Genomic DNA, 22647 nt, shown 5'->3' with positions numbered 1-22647 from the left:
AAGGTCAAGAAGGCTTTTGTTACGAGGGCTGGAGGTTCCAAAACATCCATGAAGCTGGGGTAATTTTCTCTTATTTTAAATTATTTCCAATTGTGGTGAGCATTATTGGTGGGCTTTTTATAAAGGGTAGGCCTCTATTGCACTAAAATTATTCAACCTTTATACAGTTAACATCAAACTGTGTAGCTACGAAAGCTACAAAATCACATTGTCATAGAAATGATAGAGGCGAAATTTCCACTAGGTTTTATGAAGATATTTTACAGATGGGCTGAACATACATCAAAAGTAAAAAAAAATGACATGGCCAAAATGATTAACTCACCAACAATATTTGTTGTATGGTGTATACCAGGGATCACCAAATGGTGGACCGCGATCCGAGTCCGGACCGTGACGTGATCCTATCCGGACCCAGACCATAATAGCCTAATTTAGATTTTCACGTAAGATTTCAAAGCTGCGCTAAATGTTTCGTTGGTTAGGATAACAGCATTTACTTCAGGAGCTTCAGGAACCATCATTTCGCTTGCTGCTACTCAGCCAGTGAAATCTGTGAATTCTGATAAAGTCGAGTCAGTGAGTAAAGTAGCCTACTATGGGGAAGAAACTGATAGCCTGAAACGAGCGAGGAGAGGAGACGGGACGAGAAACAATCAGATGGATATCTAAGTTAACGATAAGTAAGTTATTTTCAAATCATCGATTGCTCAAAGAGGAGGAAGCTAGACAGCGAGAACAGAGCTTTATATGATGATACGGGGGCAATACCACGCATAACTGTCACGTCCGTAACGCCAACTAGGCTAAATATGGATGTGACAGTTTTGCACAGAATTGCCCTGGACCTCTTCTATTCTGAGACAGGCGATTTTTAAAAGCGCCAATTTGAAGCACCTCTACTAGACAAAGCATATTGAGCAAGCATAGGGTAGGCTAGGCCCATTCAACAGTGAACTGAGACCACAGAATATTTTACGATTTAAGAAGGCAATATGATTGATCCACCACAATCTAGTTAAGCCGACATGCATTCACTGCCCAACAACGTGATGTTCCTGGGTTTCCAGGATTTCGGGTCAACATAAAAAATAAATAAATTAAACTTGCTGATTAATGGGTTCAAGGAACCAGCCTTGTCTCAGCTCAAATTTTATTTTAAGTTCACGTTAAGATCTTTAAAATAGCCAAGGCTACTCAGTTTTTCTCCCCAATCACTCTTATCTTGCCTTATTTCTCCTCATTTCGAATGTTGCCTTTTAGGCTACTTATTTTATTTCACATTAAACATTAGGCCTAGGCCTACAATCTTCTTGAATTTCCCCTTGGGGATCAATAAAGTATCTATCTATCTATCTATCTATCTATCTATCTACAACTAGGCTCCATCCATCCATCCTAATATTATATATACACAGTGGCGATTCTAGACATTTTTAACAAGGGTGGCACTAGTGAGGCACTGATTCAAGGGTGGCATGAGGCAAAACATCCAGATAAACAGAAACTCAAGATGTGAAATTAGCACAAATACATTAGGGAAACCAGATACAAACACCATACTCATAAATTGAAGGACAAAAAAACACAAATACCTTACTCTCACATAAAATGTCTTTGTACTTGAATAAAATTTAATACAAACATATTAAAGTTAATTATCTAAGTTGTCTGTTACTGGGCTATGCTGTTCTAAAAAAAATTCCATCATGGGGACATTAAAATATAATCAATTTTATTATATTACTGTAAATGAAGATATACAAAATATACTCATCCAAGACATTTCCCCCACTCTATGGCCATCTATTTTTGTAGCTGTTACAATAATTTGACCTGCTTTTTTGTCTATTTGTTTATTTTCTCAAGAAACTTGAGGTTGGTATTAGGGTTGCAAAGGGGCGGAAAATTTCCGGTACATTTCCGGAAACTAACTGGAAACTTTCCATGGGAAGTTAAGCTGGGGAATTTTGGAAATATTCCAAATTGGAAACTTTCATGGAATTAAAGGAAGTGTATTGTGTATGTGAGCAATTTCATCTTCCTGAATCTCAATATTATGATCACAACAAGTCTGGGCAAATTATTAATTAAATTTTCACGTGGGGTAACTTGTTGCAGGGCAACCATAACCGGTTCCATGTCTTCCGATTAGATGATTAATCATCAGTTTCTTGAGAACTTTAAAGCGAGACGTGGCTGCTAGTTTAGCTTAAGTGATTCTGTGGTAACACATAATAATAGGCTAATATCAAGTTGATTTGCTCACTTGCACCTCTCATAACCTACCTAGGCTATGAGATGTACGTACTGTAGGTCTACTATTGGGTTTAATGTCATTTAGAAATAGGCAGCGCAACCTTTGCAAACTTTTACATCTGGAGAGAGCTCCTTGCTAACTAATTCTGCTAGCTCAGGTCATGTATGTCATTCGTAATTAGTGCTAAAATCATTATTGAACATGATCCCTTCTATGAACTTGATAGTTTTTTATTTACATTTATTTTATCTAATGACAGACAACAATGAATTGCATCCACATATCCTTATGCATTATGTGCAACTATTATTCACTAGCCTAAAACCGTGAGACTGAAGGCTACAGTAATTACTCACGTATTTCTTAAAGTGACAAACACTAAATTACACCTAGGCCTACACACCACATTAAAATTTGCCTAGGTGTAATAGTTTAAAAATAAATATTAAGTATTCAAATGACTAAATATGTTTAGCAATTAAGCAGATTAATAGTAATTATGCAGATTAAAAAATACTATACATTAACTGTACACTTTATATGAATTCGAAGGTATATGAAATAGAAACATATGAAATAAGCCATAATTTTCCGTGTGTGTGGAAAGAGTCAAGCAGAATCTAGGATGCCCACTGGTGTGAATGATAACACTATATTCAATATTACTGATGATGTCAAGGTGGTCTGGGCCCCCAAATCAAATACATTTGTTAAGAATTATCGAAGAAGTATCGAAATCGCAATTCTTGATGTGGTATCGGTATCGAAACAATAATTTTGGTATCGTGGCAACTACACTAGTCTAATTTCTTAGGATATGCGCAAACAATACTTTGGGTTTTCGCACCGGCAGCAATTAATCAACATAATCAGTCGAAAGGAGAGGACAGCACATCATGGGGAAGTGTTGTTTTAATTGTCATTATGGATTTGATCTGGTGTTTTACAACCGCATAATGGGTGTGATGTAGGTCTTAATTTTCATGTAAGTGGTCTTAAAAAAAGTCTTATTTGGGGTGGTCAAACCTGGGGAAACCCTGTAACGGAAAGAAGATACCGAAGGCTTTTTTGCCATATTGAGTCAGCTTTACTTTCTTGTCCATAACTTGTCTAGGTTATGACACATTTTATTGTTCTTTGTCCTTTGGACAGTGCCTGGTGAGCTCGAACAACAAGGCTTTGAATCAGTTTACACCAGATTTGCCCTTCAATGAGACTGTGTGACATGTTCCAGCAATACTCATCACTTAAACCTCACTGATCACAGGAGAAATGTTCCTGTTGAAACCCACTATCAGAACTAAACAAGGCAACGCTGCATTTAGTTGTTATTCGTTCTGACTATAGAGCCAGCTCCCAGATGACAAAAAAAATTGCCCAAATTACTTTTTTGACATCAGGACTCTGAACTAAACTATTTTCAGATGCCCATTTTTTTTTTACACTGAATAGGCTTAGTCCAACCAAAACAAGGTTTTGCCTAGTGGTAAGATGGATAGGGGTTAATCCTAGTCTGACAATACAGTTTACTCACTAGATGAGGTGAGGGAATTCAACACACTTGTTTAAGCTTGACAAATATATCAATACAATCTGTTTTTCAATTGGGCAACATATAGTAAATGTGAGTGGTAGCTATCACATCCCCCATTCTGTGTTTAAGTGATTAATAAGGTGTGTCTGATCTTTGTGCTGTATCAAACAAATGTCTTACTTTGTATTTTTGAGTGGCTCACAAACTAACAATGTTCTATTTTCTGCTCTTCTCTCCCTCCTCCCTTTGGTTGGTTCCACCACCAGGATAAAAGACGCAGATTGACCAGCCCACGCTTTCATCCACCATTGTACACAGTATGGCACGCTTTGGCACAAGTTCAGTTTGTTTATGTTATTGTTTATTAGTTCATTCCTCTATGTTGTATGATTTCTAGATAGACTTAAATTGTCATTGTGCAGTTGGTCCGTACAATGCAATTTGCTTGTGCAGCTTTTAAAAATAATACTCACATACACACTCACACACACAAAAAAATAAAAAATAAGAATACACAATCTTTAAAAAGAACATATCAAGGCATTAACATGCTTCCATTGCTTGAAGTCCATTTTAAAGTGCAACTGTGCAAGCTCCCATTGCTTAAAGTCCATTTTTAAAGTACAACTGTTTTGCTTTGTTTTATAAAATAAAAATTTGAAATGCTATGGAGTGCCCTATTTTTTGACCCTCAAACTGATATCTCAATTGTAACTCCTACTTCTCAACAGTTTCTCATTGCAATGTCTCCTCATTTGCTCTTATTTCTCCTAAGGAGAAACAAGTTGTAAATGAGACTACACTCAAACATATAAGAGATCTCCCGTATTTCTCCTGCTTCTCAAACTAATATCTCTTATGTGACTCCATCTGCTCTATTATTTCTCCTAAGGAGAAACAAGTTGTAAGTGAGACTACACTCAAACATATGAGATCTTCTGTACTTCTCCTGCTTCTCAAACTAATATCTCTTATGTGACTCCTACTTGTCTTATTGCTATGTGTCTCATCTTTTGCTTGTTTTATTTCTCAAAATTAGGAGAAATAATTGTGACAAAAGTAATACTTAAATGATCCTTAAAAGAGAATCACCATTTAGCCTCCTTAGCAACAGAAGCGATACAAATGAGAAGCAAAAGTTTCCTCTGGGAGCATAGCCGTTGACCTGTTTAGCATGTTGTTAGAGGTTCTGGTTGAAAAAATGTGTTAGCTATAAGTTACAAGTGCTAACCAGTAGGCCACGGCTTTGTCCGGGCATGTCTCTGAGTGTGTTGTTTGAGCCCCCTTTCATGTGGGGGGTCTGCCTACTACCTACGTACACTAGTGCTGATAACATTGTAAAAGATCTGTCTATGAGTAGTGACGTCTGTATGCAGACACCTGGTTATCTATAAACCCTTTTGTAGTGGGTGTGTTTTGCCCCGGCATGTCTCTAGGATTGAGATTATAAAAGCTGTGGGTGATGTATAGCTATCATTGTTAGCAGTGATTTTGAACAGAACTTACCATGGCTGACATGATTGAATCGGCAAAATCAAAGAGACGGATTACACTCACGCCTGTTAGCGCTAAGCTATCGAATCCTGAAATGACTTATGCACCGCAAAGTAGGAGACCTGAAACTTTTGTTAATTTTCTGAGTAAACCTAATGATGGCGTGAAATACCAATGGTTGTTGAACGATGGGCGCATAGGAGGCTATGTTTTTGACAAGGAAGATCGCAGTGTGAAGCTATACGCTTTGACATCTCCGGATTTGCCGTTTTCAGACGACATGGCGCACATTTCATTTTGTGATGCAGATTGGGTGATGTTTAGGGACTCTTGGAAGGATATTGTACAGCCTGCTATGGACAGTCGCTACACAGCATCATGGAATAGTCCAGCCAAATGATATCATATGTCATATGATAGGGGTCTCAAACAATACACTCAGAGACATATCCTGACCCAACACCTCCTCTACAAAGTGAGGGGGTTCATAGACCCCCAATACATACATACATAATTAACCACTGTGTTTGTAATCAGTTAAGCAGTACGTCTCCGGCTAGCCTGTTGTTTGATGAGACACATGTAAGGGGCTTCAAACAATAAACTCAGAGACATGTCTGGGCACAACACCGCCTCTACAAAGTGTGGGGGCTTCTTAGACCCCCAATACATACATACATAATTAACCACTGTGTTTGTAATCAGTTAAACAGTATGACTCCGGCTAGCCAACTATATGATAAGACACATGAAAGGGGCTTCAAACATCACACACAGTGACATGCCAGGGCCCAACACCTCCTCCAGGCATAGACCCATTTGGTCACACACACACACACACGACCCCATGATTCTAGTTATAAAAATTACAGTACATGGGATTTGGCTGACACCTTTTTAACCAAAGCGCCTAGCGAAATGGTAACCAATTTAAACTTTTTTTTTTTTTAATTATTTTTTAATCCATATCTCTCAACATCTCTAGGACTTATCAAAAAATAAAAGTAAACTTCATACTACTCTCAGCCATTAATATAGTTGCTAGGAGTGGGGGTCGAACCCACGAGGACACAAATATCCATTTGATCTTAAGTCCAACGCCTTAACCACTCGGCCATCCTAGCAGCACATTTTGTATTTACACCCATTTACCACTAAACATATACAACTCTTACAAAGTTTATCTGATCCCCATTATCCACAAAACACACATGTGGGTTTGGGGGCCAATATGGCCGCCCAGGGGTTTGACATCAGTCGCATAAAAAGGAGGCGTGGTTATCACGTGATTTATGACGTTTCAGGGGGCGGGGCTTATTTTTGACAGTTTGTTCATGATAATAACTACTATTGAACTTTGACAAAAAAAAGAGGCTGGACAAAATCGACACCCCCCTCCCCCTGTAAAACTGGCTGTATCTTGGAAAGTATTGATCTTACATAAGAGTAATTTTACAGTGTGTCTCCTGGGTAACATAGGTACACCTGGTAATGTTTTCAGAATTTTTTGAGACCTAAGTGCTTGGGCCCTGGTTGAACTGACGTGGAATGACCCATAAGTGAAATTGAGCTTTGGTATTTGTTTTTCTCTTTCCAGATCCCCTGTTAAGAGATTACTGGGTATATGAGGGATCCTTGACAACACCTCCTTGCAGTGAGAATGTCACCTGGATCCTATATCGCTACCCACTCACAATCTCCCAGATTCAGGCATGTCCAATGCTGTTTGAAATTACTTTGCGCTAGGAAGGGTGTTAAACATAATACCTGAGTGCATAGGTTCTGTTACAAAGCATTATTACAGCAGCCATTCTTGAGGTATAGGACAAAATATGATGCAACATTGGAAATATGTAGCCTACCCTATCTATGTTGAACATAATGATATATGATAATACTGGCCAACTTCAAAATCTGCCTTTTAACAAACAACCAATATGTTTCAGACAAGCAATGTTTCAGACACTTATAATTGCATTATGACCTACGATTCCTCTGGCCTGGTTTCACAAGACCCATTCACTTTGTGATGTTTTTGACCTGGATTTGGTGTTTGATGATGCTGGAGTTACTGTTTTATTGCTTCATCTACCTCTGGTACTGCTGATTTCGAAACAGCAAATTTCATCTCCAATTGTTGCTGGCCACTTACCATTGTTCACCGCAATGCAGACATGGGGGTTGTGATAGAAAGTAAACGTCAAGTTTGAGGCATGTTAAGAGTTGGCTGTGAACTGATTATGCTTTTTAGTTAACAGGATATATTGTATTATAATGTGTGAAATGGCAATGTGAAACATTTTCTTGTCTAAGTATAATCCTGATTTATATGCTAGCAAAAATGTTGCCAATTTTAGGCAATGTAGCCTAAAGTAAGCCGCTTTCTATCTCACTCCCTCTTAAACACGTCTCTGTCCCATAAGTTACAGTGGTAGTAACAACAGTCAGTAAGTACTGTAAATTGCCAACAATCATCATAGAAAAGTTTTAGCTTACTTCGCATGCTAGGCTTATGTATAATATTATATAGGTTAGTGTCACTACGAAATGTAATGTACTCAAATTTACCTTAATTTAAGGTGTGACCCCTTAATCTACATTTAAGATGTCAAGTCAGGGGTTCTCTTTATTTGTTCTGATTAAGGGGGTAATTAAGGACAAATTACCTATATCTTAATTTTTTATTTTATTTTAAGGTGTTAATTCAGGGATTCCTTAATTAAGAGGGGAAGAAAGTAAGGGGTCAATTCAGTAGGCTTTTTTTCATTAATCGACCTTAATCTATAGTATACACATTTCTACTTAAAAACCACTTAAGTATAGAATAGTTTTAAGGTCAAAAGTAAGGCATTTATAAGGGATGAAATTAAGGGGTTTTGTTTCGTAGTGCATTGAGGATCTAAAATCTCTTCCCCTTAGCTTTTGCAGCTCTATTGTTGCGCTGTATTTATATATATAAGTGTTATATATATACAAGACCCCCGCCCCCCCCCCCCCCCCCCACACACACACATACACAGCACATTGTCTTCAGGATCTTCTCCAACACACATCCTCTACATACTTACAGCACACTGCCCCCACCTACCCACACACACACTACACACACACACACACAGTCACTGCTCCACTCCCCTCCCGCCCACACACACATCTTCACTGTCATCACTCACATACATTACATACAGTACTCTGCTTGCAATAGTAAGTCCCTGCCCCCCCCCCCAACACACACACTTACATCATCACTGTCATCACTTCACATACATACAGCACACTGCTTGCTACAGTAAGCCTCCTCTACATACTTGCTGCACACTGCCCCCCCCCCCACATACACAGCACATTGTCTTCAGGATCTTCTCCAACACACATCCTCTACATACTTACAGCACACTGCCCCCACCTACCCACACACACACACACACAGTCACTGCTCCACTCCCCTCCCGCCCACACACACATCTTCACTGTCATCACTCACATACATTACATACAGTACTCTGCTTGCAATATTAAGTCCCTGCCCCCCCCCCCCCCCCCCCCCCCCCCCCCCTACATACACAGCACATTATTTCATCAGGAAGCTTCTCCAACACACATCCCCAACATACTTACAGCACACTGCCCCCCCCCCCCCCCCCAATACACAGCACATTGTCTCATGAGGAAGCTTCTCCAACACACATATTGCACACTGCCCTCTCCCCACATATACAGCACACTATCCCATCTCCCCTGTCATCCCCCCAACACACACACCAAGACCCCTGGCAGTTGGGTTAGCCCCTTGAGCCGTGGATCTGCCCAAGGTTTCTTCCTTGGTAAGGGAGTTTTTCCTTGCCCCTGTTGCTCTTGGGTGCTCCTTGTTGGTGCCCCCCACCCAATCCCAATCCTCCCCCACCTTTTTTATGCAGCCCTTGCCACTTAATCTACTAAACCCCTCTTCTACTGCACTTTTTACCCCACCCCCCCATTAATGCACAAATAGGCTGACACCAGACATAATTTCACTGCATTTCTTACTTCCAGTAACTATTTGCATGTGACAATAAACTTCCTTGTATCCTTGTATCCTTTGGTGCCCTATACGCAAAGTGCAGCCACAGTCATCTTCAACCAGTACCAGGAGATAACGTTCTACTATTTTGCGCGGATTTTTTCTCCTCTGTTGTTGTTGCGATGGTGTTTGCGAATAGGTATCAAAACAAAACAGCACTTAATTTTGGGTTAAAATGCATTGTAAGTAAGGAATAATGTATAGAACGCTGGTAATTATTGGGAAAATAAGTCCCAACAGGGCGAACCGGACCCCGACGCGTTAGCGGAGGGGTCTTGCTTCGCCCTGAAGGGACTTATTTTCCCCATAATGACCGGCGTTCTATACATTATCCCGCTGATTATACGGCTACTTACCAAAATGAAAAAATAAACTCCACGATATGTCTCTTTACATTTATTTGTTACCGTTTCGTCGTGGCTTTTGCTGAGAAACAAATAGTTCGCAACACATGCTAAACTTGAATCAAACATTCTTTAGACCACAGCTGACCAACCGCCTGCTTTCACTTTTGAATGAAGTTCCAATGCAAGAAGTGACCGGACTACTTGTGGAGTGATATGAAAAACTTAAATCAGCAGCACAAAACCCGTTGCCATTGACAGCGGTAATTATATGTTTGCAGCGGTAATTAGATGAAAATATTTTACTGTAGGCTACTGTATTTTACTGAACGTTGGAAAATCCCATTCAAGTAAATGGAGCGTTCTACTAGCAATGTGAAGAGCCGTATAATAACACGCGTTACTAGTTTGTACCAAGTAAAATATTACCCACTTTTTTATTGTAATGCCTTACATTACCGCGTTACCGCAAACAGCAATATATTACAGTAATTGCATAACTTTTGTAACGCGTTACTCCCAACACTGATAGTATGACTCCATACAGTGTGGATACCAGCCCCCTCATTAAGAGGGGCAACTTCAAAATCCTATCAGGAGGAATATCTACGGGGATAATAGTAAAATCTGTATCTTTCTATAAAAGTGTCGTACTTGTAAGTACTTGAAAAAATAATTACGGGGAAGCTCAAATTTCTCAACTAGCTGTTCGAATGTAGCAAAGACGCCCTCTACAAACAAGTCTCTTACTGTGCCTACAGTAGGCCCTACTGGCACCACAACCTGAAAGCACCGTGCTCCATAGAGGGGGTTGTCGCTAAGTGGCATATAGAGAGATGGTGTCTTGACTCCTAAATATTTACAGAACTGATTCCAAATACGCATATATGTAGATGTGACAAGTATATTATTTCCACGGTTAGAGTTCTTTAGTAGAGGGGAGCAGGTGACTAGTGCATATAGAGTGGCAAGTGCACTTGAGAAGGCTTCCATCAGACACTAAGCAGGGGAATTTTCCGGATCTGTACGCATCCAATACATGACTATCTGCAGGTTAGCTGCCCAATAATAAAATAAGAAGTTGGGTAAAGCCATCCCTCCATCTTTTTTAGATTTTTGCAGGACTGTCTTGCGTAGCCTTGGGACATTTTTGTTCCAAATGAACTGAGATATTGCCATGTCTAAGCGGTTGAAGAAAGATTTAAGAATAAACACTGGAATACACTGAAATAGATAGAGAAATTTGGGAAGGACATTCATCTTCACTGAATTTATTCTACCAGCTAACGATAAGGGCAGTAATGACCAGCGATTTAGGCCTAGGTCATCTTTAACACGCAAAAGTAGTGCTTCAAAGTTAATCTTGAGGACGTTATTGAACCTTTGAGAGATTGCTACGCCCAGGTATTTAAAACCATCTGTTGCCACTTTAAAGGGGAACTGAGACAGTGAGCTCAAGGAGGTAGTTTGGTTGACAGAAAAGAGTTTGCTTTTGTCAAGATTGAGTTTATATCCTGATATAGCCCCAAAACGTGTTAAGGTGAGACACAGCAGGTGAAAACATAATTTTTTTATGCACTGGTCAATTGCGAGATTTTGGGCTAATTTGCTACCTTAGCATGTATTCTTTCACACTACTACAACAACAAAGTCCGATTTACACATTTAGGTGTTTATTTCATTACATTTTGTCTACTCGCGACCCTGATACAAAACATATCACGTGTAGTACCGTTGGAAAGTTCTGTTCTTCCTGCATGACATTCTGCAATCCAAATATGGACACTTCCTTTGTCTCTGTAACCGATTGCGAAACTTCAAAGGCGAGTCTAGGCTGAGAACGGAACCTCATTGGCTGGGTTCCAAGGCTGTTTTCTCAAATTGAGTTTGTCTCATTTTCCAGTAGAAACAGCCTATGTAGCACCTATGTACACCAAACTTTCCAGTTATTCGCTTAGCAGTATTCTGAAGATATTTACAGAGGGATTTGTTAATAAATTATTCCTGGCCTGATTTAGTGACATTTTAATAAAAAAAATATAGCAAAAATCGAATGAAAGCAGATATCCTGAAATCCCTCTGTAATTTTATTTTCATCTTGTGTGTAAACAAAATGAAAAAAGAATTTTGTACCTGGCTTTATCATTTGTTCAGATCTATCTACCGATATGCAAAATCGCACATAATGAGATAATGCCTCATTTGCATACTGTACTTAAACATTCGAATTTCAAAAACTTGTAATGCATTTTTTGTTCATACTTGTTAAAGTAATCAACTGAGGAAGTGATGTCTATTATTTAAACATTTTAGCCTATTCACCTGTAGTGCCTCGCCTTAAGATCCCAAGAATATGTGGCATAGACTCCATTGGGTTAGATATATATATATAAGAGGAGATCGTCCGCATATAATGACACTTTCTGTTGTACGGCATAGCGGGTGATAACCCTTAAAAGCCGTCAGGTTACGGAGTGCAATGGCCACCCAGATAGCAAAAATTCACTGGGATGGAACTGGGCCACACCTACCACAACGTCCGGCACGGATCTGCATAATGGACCTGATCCGGCGTCCAAACGCACATCGGTCCAAAATTGGTCTGGATCCGTTTGACGGATCTGGTGCCAATAAGGGCACCAGACTGGCCCAGTTCCGTAGGGTAGTCTGTGTTACTGACGTGTTCCACATCTGCTGATCATATGCAATACGGGTCCGCTTATTGTGTGTGGTATACGGACCCGTTTATCAGATATCAACCGGCTTTATTTGACATGTGAAATGTGATTGGTAATTAATTATCCTGAAAAATCTGTTTGCTACACATTTGCTAACAGGTTCGTTAGACCTATAGGTTCACCCAGGTTAAAGTTCGTAACATTTTCCCAACAGCTCAACTAATAAACATAAGCTTGGCTACAAACACAATAGAGGGGGGAAAAAAACAAAAAAAGTGTCTTATTATTTTTTATTTATATCAACAACCTGGCTGTAGAAGTGCAATCCCAGACAAAGTTTAAGTCATGTTAATTCCACTGTTCCCATCGATATTCAGGCTGTCTTCCTCAGTCATCTTCATGGTCAATCTGAAACACAAAATAAACATTAGCCATATATTCCTTTTTGAAAATAGACTAAGTCATAATTACACTTGTTTTTTTATCATCAGTGATCCTGTTAGCATCATCACTGTTTTTCCAAAATAGTTATTGTGATGGCTGTTTTGCTCAGCTAATAAGCTAGTATATTGCTGGAAAATAATAGCATATAACCTTACAGTAAAGTTATCAATCGCTCGGCTGCTTGTTGTTGTCTCTGAATAAACCAACAGAGATAAAAAGCAGATAGCCTACCTTGAAAAGTTGGACTGCCTCCTAGTCCAACCGCAGGCTGTCTAATCATGTCAAAAGATTGATAGCAAACCAAAGATCCTTGATTAACATTACTGCTTGGACTTCTGCATGCGTGGCAAGAATATGGGGTTGTCTCATAGCACTGTTAGATCTGACACAAACAACAATTGACTACTTTTACCACTGCTAGGTAATAATAAAAATAATGAAACGAACATATGATCAATATTGAGCCAACTATATCTTCTTTTCCAGCCTTATGTAGAAATGAAGTGGCCATGGGAACATAGTGCACCCCCATGGTTTCTAAATTTATGCCATTCCAAAATACCTTTTTTTCCCTTTAGCAGCCAGTTGACAATGAAGTAGGGAAAGGACAGTCAATTTAGCAGAATCAGCACCTTAATTAATGTCATTAGGCCTACCACCTGGGTCTGCTGTGAAAAAATGGTCTTTCGGCTCATATCCGTAATCCAGGTTTGGGCCAAATCAGTGTTTTGTATTTCTCTGACTTACAGTTGAGTTGCGGAAATCGGACCTGGGACAAATCTGTAAACCGGTGATAAAACAACATTGCTAGCAGAGCTGAAGCCTCTATCAGGTGCAGATCTGGCTCACACTCAGATACCGTATGTCCGCTACAGGCGGATCAAAAGGCTTTTATGTGGATTCGGCCCAAAGGAAATTGCTATCTGGGCAACGGTTCAATTGCCACAGCAAAAAGTAGAGGGGAAAGGGGACAGCCCTGTCTGGTACCCCTGCAGAGGGGAAAGCAGTCAGAGAAATTATTATTTGTATGTACTGCGGCCAGAGGAGAAGAGTAGAGAAGCCGCACCCAGGCAAGAAAGCCCTCACCAAAGCCAAATCTAGAAAGGGAAGTGAAGAGATAGCCCCACTCAACTCTGTCGAAAGCTTTCTCTGCGTCCATAGACACAACTACCTCAGGACACTGAGAGTTGTTGTTATCATAAATTATATTAAAGAGGCACCGTATATTAAAAAATGAGTGTCTGTTTTTGATAAATCCAGTTTGATCTGGGTGTATAATGGAGGGGAGAGCAGACTCCAATCTAAGAGACAGGGCCTTAGCAAGAATCTTAGTGTCTGCATTCAGTAATGATATGGGGCGGTAAATGGCGAGGAGCAATAGTCTGGATCTTTATTCTTCTTCAATATCAAGGAGATAGAGGCTTGTTGGAGAGAGGGGGGCAGTGCGCCAGACAATAAGGATTCGCTGAACATGTTTAATAAAAGGGGCACAATTTGTGCAGAATTTTTTTTGTAAAATTCTATTGGCAGTCCATCAGGTCCAGGGGACTTTCCAAATTGCATAGAACAGATTACCTTAAAGAAGCCCTATGCAATAATTTTAGCAAAAATGACCTTAATTATGCAGGTTGAGAGTCTTTCTGATGGTTCTACAACACATTCTGGGTTGTTTGGTGGGTGCTTCATCTCCCTCTATCACTTCTCCGCAGAAAAAACAAATATGCAACTCTCTGAACCCGAACCAGATAAATCCGGATGTGACTCAGCGGAAGTATCCAATTGCGCCTCAAAATGTAGTCAGATTGTAGTTTCTAAGAAGACTGCAAAACGGACGCCGACTTGGCTTTGTTGCTGTTGAAATTGTATAGCCTACCCTTGGGTGAAGGGGTAGTCTGTAAATGCTGAAGTCTGGTGAAGTCTGTAAATGCTTTAATTCTAATGGATCAGTTACTATGCCTGATACCCCTGTCAATACGTGAGAGAGTGATGTACTGGAGAGAAAACTTTCTGGTTTGAGGATACAGGAACCGCCAAGGATCGCTAACTCCATATTCCTCCATAAAGGATTTTGTCACATGAACTGATTTTGAGTCACGAATGGGTCTGGTAGAAGATCGGTCCAAGGAAGTATTCAACCCACCACCCAATATGAGAAAATGGGATTGGAAATCAGGAATAGCTAAAAAGAGCTTCTGAAAAAAATTGTCATTATTCCTGTTGGGTGCATATATACAGGCCAAAACTACTGGCATATTATATAAAGTGCCTGATAAAGTGCCAGATCGTCCACAGGAGTTAAAGAGTCAGCATTTCCTCATCTTCATATAAATTATAAATTAGGCTAGCTGCCAAACCTGACATACCCTGACCAGTCATGACACAGAGTCTACATCTGCACGGTCATTAGTAGAAGCGACATTGTTGTTCAGCTCGGAGGAGTTTTCTTGAATCAAATGCTGTCGAATAAAGCGTTCAGCTGCGGCTGGGTTCTCGAATCTGTGCTGCTCGCTGTTCAGGGTAGATGGCCCGGGTAGAAAAACCCATATGCCTTGACCGCAGAGTTCCTACGCAGCAGGCGTTTGTCATCAGAAAATTCCTTGCGTTTCTTAGATTGAGCGGCCGTGAGGTCGGGGAAAATATGCACCCGTCTGCCATCGTGTTGCAATGAGTCGCCCATATCCCTGGCTTTGCGAAAGAGAACGGCCCTGTCCCTCTGATAAAGCAACCGTATAATCACTGGACGTGGTGCCTAGTCACTCTTCAGTTTAGGATGTAAGGCTCTGTGGGCACAATCGATGGGTGGTTCAAAGCCGAGATCCAAAGTATCATACAGCCATTTAGTTAGCCAGCTAGCTGCTTGAGGACCCTCTATGCCCTCTTTCAAGCCAATCACCCTAATGTTATTCCGTCTAGATCTACTTTCTAGCTCCTCACATTTAGCTTTCAAGGACGACACCTCACCGGTCAGGGTAGTGACAGTAGTCTGCAGGTCCCGTACAGAATCTTCTCAGAAAACAGCAGTGTTCTCAATGTCGACCAACCGGCTTGCGTGTGAGTCCAATGCAGGGCTGTACAGTGCGACATATATGTCACACATGCTACAAAAAAAATAGTTTGTGCGATGGATGATTTACCAACGTAGCACTGGTGCTACAGTATACAGTTTTGCTTATGGCAATACAATGCATGCGTGTGAGACTGACAGGGAGGCTACATCAATTACCTTCTACTGTGATCAGTGCAACTGGCTACACCAGATGTGATAGAGGCGCGTAGGCTACGTAAAAAAAAAAAAAAAATAGACAGTCTTCTGTTTTTGCGCATCGCGAACGGAGCTTTTCGTTACGTGCCCGGTGTAGGCTCCCGGTGAAACGCTTGTTTGTTTGTTTGAAGTGCGTATAGACTACTTCTGTGAGCGGGGAATTGATGTAGGCTACTTTGATTTCAACTTAGTTGCAGTCTACGCGATTAAAAAGTATGTCTACTTGTTTGTAGGCCTAGTATCCAAACAATCCAACTCCAAATCAAAAAACACCTTGCAAATTATCCTCGCGAATCGAACAAGTGATCGCTATGTTTAGCCTAAAGCGAAAGTATCTTCCGACCGGGCCGGGCTGAGGGGATTAGATTAGGCAAGCAGAGGTAGAAGTTTGTGGCAATCGCCTTTGCATTTTTAGTTCAGTTTTAAACGAACAACTTAGTATCCAAACAACACCATTCAGATCTAAAACTTAGAAGAAAAAAGTCCACCGGGACATTCGCTTCTATCTGTCAAATATGAGCCCACTTCATGCGCAACAGTCTCGCTTAGTAGTGCTTAATAACCTATACAAGATCGGTTCCGAAAAAACCTTCACGACACTTTAATTACAACAGCGTTAGCCACAGACCTTCAGCTATCTTTAGTAAGCTACATACTGTAGCCTATGTGTATGGAACAGTCTAGGGATGCATTTCATGGGTGCACTGTTTGACATGTCAGTTAGCCTACTCATTTGCACCACTGGTTAGATGTAATTACGGTATTTCACTCGTGCAATGACAATAAGGTTGAATGTAGGGTTACTCTAATCTAAAATCTTAGAAATATAAACTAAACGTGAATTAAATCTTAGTGGAATAAAATCTTCAGCATATCTTCTACTTATTCAAAAATAAACGAACTGACTTCCAATGCATGAATAAGAAAAAATAACAAAAAGATCAATGGCATGACCCGTCTTCCTGATACCCATTGAAAAGTCTAACTGCATGGAACTGTCAGGGATTGTTTTTTTGTTTTTACAAAAACACAACAACCAAATAACATATCATGCTGATAGCTTTTGTTCATCTCAAAAACAATGTAGCCAGGTGAGATGTTTGCAACTACATGAGCTTTTATCAATCCAGTTGGAGTAGGCCTAGATCCCAACCACAATTGATGAACTGTGATGAACTGCCCTATTTGTGATTGTTTTTAGAGATTTTAGAGGTTTTATTAGCCTAGAAATCTAGACGCGCCCCTAGCGGCCACAAATTACATTTGCTGCCAGGGCTAGTCTAGCAACTCTCCGTTGGCTTGTGGGCTCGTCAGGCTAAGGTTTTATATCGATGCTACAGAATTTGTGGCTGGTGCTACAAAACTTAACCCCTGTAGCACCAGTGCTACTTGCAAAAAAAGTTAACGTACAGCCCTAGTCCAATGTAGCTCGTAGAGCACTGGTAGAGGAGGTCAATTATTCACGCACCGAAGATATTTTAGTCCTCAATGATCCGACCGCTGACTCGATTTTCCCCAAAAATATCCGTTTTCAATAAACCCAGCTGGTCAGTGAAGGTTGCCACATTTAAAGGAGTGCTCGACTGGTCCTCCTGACCATGAGCAGAATGTTTCCTCTTTAGCATTGGTAGCTAGCCATTGCTTAGGCATTGCTGTAAGGTTAAATTGTGTGTAGGCTACCCTATGGTGTGTGTCAGCCTAGACAAGTACACAAAGGCTGTGATGTCATACGCCCGGGTTTTGTGTTGATGACTGCATTGGGACCAAATGCATCAAGTCATAAGGCAATGGTAAACCCTGGTACACCAAAGAGGTTGCTGCACTTTGCAGGGAAAAAAAGTTCTGCATTTAAGAAAGGAGACAAGGAGGAGTATAAGACTGCCAAGTATGAACTTCGTTCTGCTATCAGAAAAGCTAAAGCTGATTATGCACTGAAACTGGAGCATCAACTGGCCATCAACAACCACAGGTCAGCCTGGAAAAGTCTGAAGGAGATTTCAATAGAGGGCCTACTTCACCACCAGATGAGGACCCTGAGCTTCCTGATAGACTCAATGCATTTTATGCCCGGTTTGAGGACAATCAGTCACCGGCAGTCTTCCCCTCCTCCCACCTCCCCCACTCCTCCCTTTGTCATCCAGGAGGCAGAGGTGTGCAAACTTTTTAAAAAACAGAAGGCCAGGAAAGCAGCAGGACCAGATCAGCTTTCCCCAGCTGTTTTCAGACACTGTGCAGATCAACTGGCACCTGTCTTCACTGACATTTTCAACACTTTGCAGCAGTGTGTAGTTCCACAGTGTTTTAAATCATCTACCATCAACCGGTCCCGAAGACAACAAAAACAACTGGGCTCAACGACTTCAGGCCCGTTGCCCTCACTTCAGTGGCTACAGTATGAAGGTGTTTGAACGTGTGCTACTCTCCCATCTGCAAACCACAGTATCACCGCTGAAGGATCCCTACCAATTTGCTTACCAGTCTAACAGATCTGTGGAAGATGCCATCAACCTAGGAGTTCACTCTATACTGCAACACCTGGAGTCAAGCAACACCTATATGCACGCATGATGTTCATCGACTTTAGCTCTGCCATTAACACCATTGATCCACTCATCCTCTTCTCTAGGTTACAAGCCATGAACCATCAACTCAGCTCTGTGTCACTGGATATTGGACTTCCTGAGGAATAGAATTCAATCAGTCAAGGTTAACAATACATCATGTCCTCTGACCCTCAACACTGGAGCGCCACAAGGCTGTGTGTTATCTCCTCTTCTGTTCTCCATCTACACTAATGACATGAGATCTCACATCACTCTGTCAAAGTATTGAAGTATGCAGATGACACCACCATCATCGGCCTCATTAGTGACAATGATGAGTCCCAGTACCACAGACAAAGCCTACAGAGCTGGGGATGAAGCTGGCATGAAAACAGCGAGAGCCAACCTGTCCCGTGGCATCAAGGAAGCAAAAAAGGAATACACTCACAAGATAACCACCCACTTCAAAGACAGCAGGAACTCACAAAGCCTATGGCAGGGCATTCAGGCCCTCACGGACTACAAGCCCGCGCCACAGAGCTGTGAGAGCAACATCCCTCTGCTCAACAACCTGAACCGCTTCTTTGCTCGCTTTGACGCACAAAACAGCACCTGCCCACAGAAGACCCATCCCCCTCTACATGAGCAGCCCCTGTGCCTCTCTGCCGACAGCGTGAAGAGGACACTTGCTGCTATCAACACCCGTAAGGCAACAGGTCCAGACAACATCCCAGGTCGTGCGCTGAAGGACTGTGCAGGGGAGCTTAAGGATGTCTTCACAGACATCTTTAACACTTCCCTGAAGCAAGCCATCGTCCCATCATGTTTCAAAGCTGCCACCATCATACCTGTGCCGAAGAAAACTGCTCCATCCTGCTTCAATGACTACCGCCCTGTGGCACTGACACCCATCATCATGAAGTGCTTTGAGCGGCTTGTCATGTCACATATCAAAGCCATTCTCCCCCCCACCCTGGACCCCTTCCAGTTTGCATACCGAGCCAAGCGGTCTACAGAGGATGCAATCTGCTCTGCCCTCCACCCAGCCCTCACCCACCTGGAAAAAAGAGACTCATATGTGAGATTGCTGTTTATAGACTTCAGTTCTGCATTCAACACCATAATACCACAACAACTCATCTGCAAACTTGACAAACTGGGACTCAGTACCTACCTCTGCAACTGGCTACTGGACTTCCTCTGTCAGAGGCCCCAAGTAGTACGTGTTGGCAACAATACCTCAAGCAGCATCACACTGAGCACAGGGGCCCCCCAAGGCTGCGTGCTCAGTCCGCTGCTCTTCACCCTGCTGACGCATGACTGCACTGCAACCTACAGCAACAATCACATAGTGAAATTTGCTGACGACACAACTCTGGTGGGTCTCATCACCAAGGGCGACGAGACTCAATACAGGTTGGAGGTCGACCATCTGACCACGTGGTGCAGGGACAACAACCTCCTGCTGAACGTCAGCAAGACCAAAGAGATTGTTGTTGACTTCCGGAGAGGTCACACCCAACACCTGCCACTGACCATCGACGGTGCTGTGGTGGAGAGAGCGAGCAGCACCAAATTCCTGGGGGTGCACATCAGTGAAGACCTCTCCTGGACCACCAACACTGCATCACTGGCGAAGAGAGCTCAGCGCCGCCTGTACTTCCTGCGGAAACTCAGGCGAGCAAGTGCTCCACCAGCCATCATGACCACATTCTACCGAGGCACCATCGAGAGCATCCTCTCCAGCTGTATCGCTGTGTGGGGCGGAAGCTGCACTGAATACAACAGGAAAGCCCTGCAGCGCATAGTGAACACAGCTGGAAGGATTATTGGTGCTTCACTCCCCTCCCTGAAGGACATTTACACCACCCACCTCACCCGCAAGGCGACCAAAATTGTGAGTGATGCAAGTCACCCCGCTCACAATCTGTTTGATCTACTGCCCTCTGGGAAGAGGTACAGAAGCCTGCGCTCCCGCACTACCAGACTCACCAACAGCTTCATACACCAAGCCGTAAGGATGCTGAACTCTCTCCCTCCTCTCCCCCCTCCACCCTCAGCTACATAACATCCTGGACATTGGACCCAAAATGGCCGCCTGCACTACTCCACTTGCACACTTGCACACTTGTACACTTTACAACTGGTGTTGTTGTCCTGAAAACACAACACTTCTGCTGCTCTTACATAACTTGCACCACTATGCCACTTTCTTCTTACTTAGGTCAAACAGAACTACCCAAGCCTTTTATTGGCCTGAATTTGCACTAGTATTTTTATTGACTGTCTATGCACAATTTCAACCACATTTTGCTGCTCTTATTTTTTTCATTATTATATGTGCCCTCTTATTTACTTATTTACTTACTTTTTTTATTTACTTATTTACTTACTTTTTTGTTTACTTGAATGTTATGTTTGTCTGTGGACCTAAATTGGTAAAATATGTCTTGTCTTCACCGTGGGATAGTGAGAAACGTAATTTCGATCTCTTTGTATGTCTGGAACATGTGAAGAAATTGACAATAAAGCTGACTTTGACTTTGACTTTGACAAGGAGGTGAAATGGGCTACGGACTGGTGTACTGAAAATAAGCTCCATCTTACACCTCAAAAACCAAAGAAATGGTTGTGGACATGAGAAGGTGGCCTAACACCAAAGCCCCATCTATTATATGTGAACAGCTTATAACCTTGACTGACTCCTTTAATTTTTTTTTTGGCTCACATATCAGCCATAATTTGAAATGGGACATTAACACCACCCACCTTATCAAAAAGGCAAATCAGAGACTTAATTTCCTAAGACAACTGAAAAAGTTTTTGGTGCTCTTCTACAAAGCCATCATTGAAAGAATCATCACATCTTCAATCACCGTCTGGTATGGGAGCTCTGACAGTCGCACCAAGAGGAAATTAGAGAGATTTTTCACCAAAGCCTCCAACATCACTAGTCCACTCTCTGTATGCTGAACGCAGCTTGAACCAAGCAACCAAGATCATCTGGGACGCCTCACATCCGAGCCATGATCTCTTCCAACTTCTGCCCTCTGGAAGACGCTATAGATCTCTGAAGACAGGAACAACGCGCTTCAACAACAGCTTCTACCCTTCAGCAATTAGACTCCTGAAGATTTGCAACTCTACTTATTTATTTATGTTTATAAATAACCCCACCGGACTGAGCGAGAACTGCCACTCTCGGAAAACTTCCGGTTTCTGAACTGGTTGCAGTTCTCTGTGGTTCCACATGAGGGCGCTCGTCCACGGGTGCAGAATGCATGGAGGTCTATGGAGCTACAGTATACCCCTCAAAATCCACTTTTCTCGGGATATAATTTTTTTTCAAGTCATTTGAATATTGTATTCGAAAGGGGAGGCAAAGAAAATACACTTGGTTGAGTATTATATTTTTTAAAGTCACTTAATTGTTCTAAAAAGCCTTTCAAAAGTGTCAATGACGTCACTCATTAGCACAATGCTAGCGTGTTATGGGCAACAACGACCCAACCTGTAAGAAAACAAAAGGACATAAGTACTCGTTCATTCAACTTTTGACCTATAACCAATGTTGAAGTTATACAAACTACAATCAAATCTGAGATTTGTCAACGACAATCAGGTGAAAGAGACAAATTTTGCCGTCTAGCTCCATTGACTCCCATTCATTCTGCACTCATGGCGATCGCCCCCAGTGGAAATTTGGTGGAACTGCAACCAAAAATCGGTACAATGGGACTTAATACGGAGTGGCCAGGCTCTCCGTAGATGGGCTCTGGTCGTTTTACAAACGGAAGTTCAGGAGGAGCGTGATGGAATTTGCCACCCCTCCTTCTTCAATGAGTCAGGGTTATTTATTTGCAGTTTACCTGCCGAAGTTACAGCATCGGTGTTACTCCGCTCGCAGTGACAACCAGTTGCTCTCTTGTCTCAAGCAGACCTTCATGCGTGGGGAAACTACTGGAGGGAGGTAGTTTGTGTTGCTTTGTATTAGAGCTGTTTGTAACAACTTTTCGGTCGCATTGGGT

The 22647-nt window shown here is 41.8% G+C and overlaps 1 protein-coding gene and 1 non-coding gene across 3 annotated transcripts in view; one reads left to right on the top strand and one right to left on the bottom strand.

Annotated features, from left to right (window-relative positions):
- The window catches only part of ca8 (carbonic anhydrase VIII), a 108781-nt gene that overhangs the window by 69424 nt on the left and 16710 nt on the right, over positions 1-22647 (top strand). For both annotated transcript variants that reach the window (XM_042110110.1, XM_042110101.1), the window contains exon 7: positions 6886-6998. In XM_042110110.1, coding sequence (XP_041966044.1) covers positions 6886-6998 — 113 coding nt within the window. The remainder of the gene's footprint in view (positions 1-6885; positions 6999-22647) is intronic.
- On the bottom strand, positions 6328-6412 carry trnal-uaa. The gene has a single exon. It is a non-coding gene; the product is annotated as a tRNA-Leu (tRNA).

This window comes from Alosa sapidissima, chromosome 1 (assembly GCF_018492685.1).
Source record: "Alosa sapidissima isolate fAloSap1 chromosome 1, fAloSap1.pri, whole genome shotgun sequence".
Classification (NCBI taxonomy): Eukaryota; Metazoa; Chordata; class Actinopteri; order Clupeiformes; family Clupeidae; genus Alosa; species Alosa sapidissima.
The sequence above is the reverse complement of the archived record's forward strand: the minus strand, read 5'-3'. Positions and strand labels throughout refer to the sequence as shown.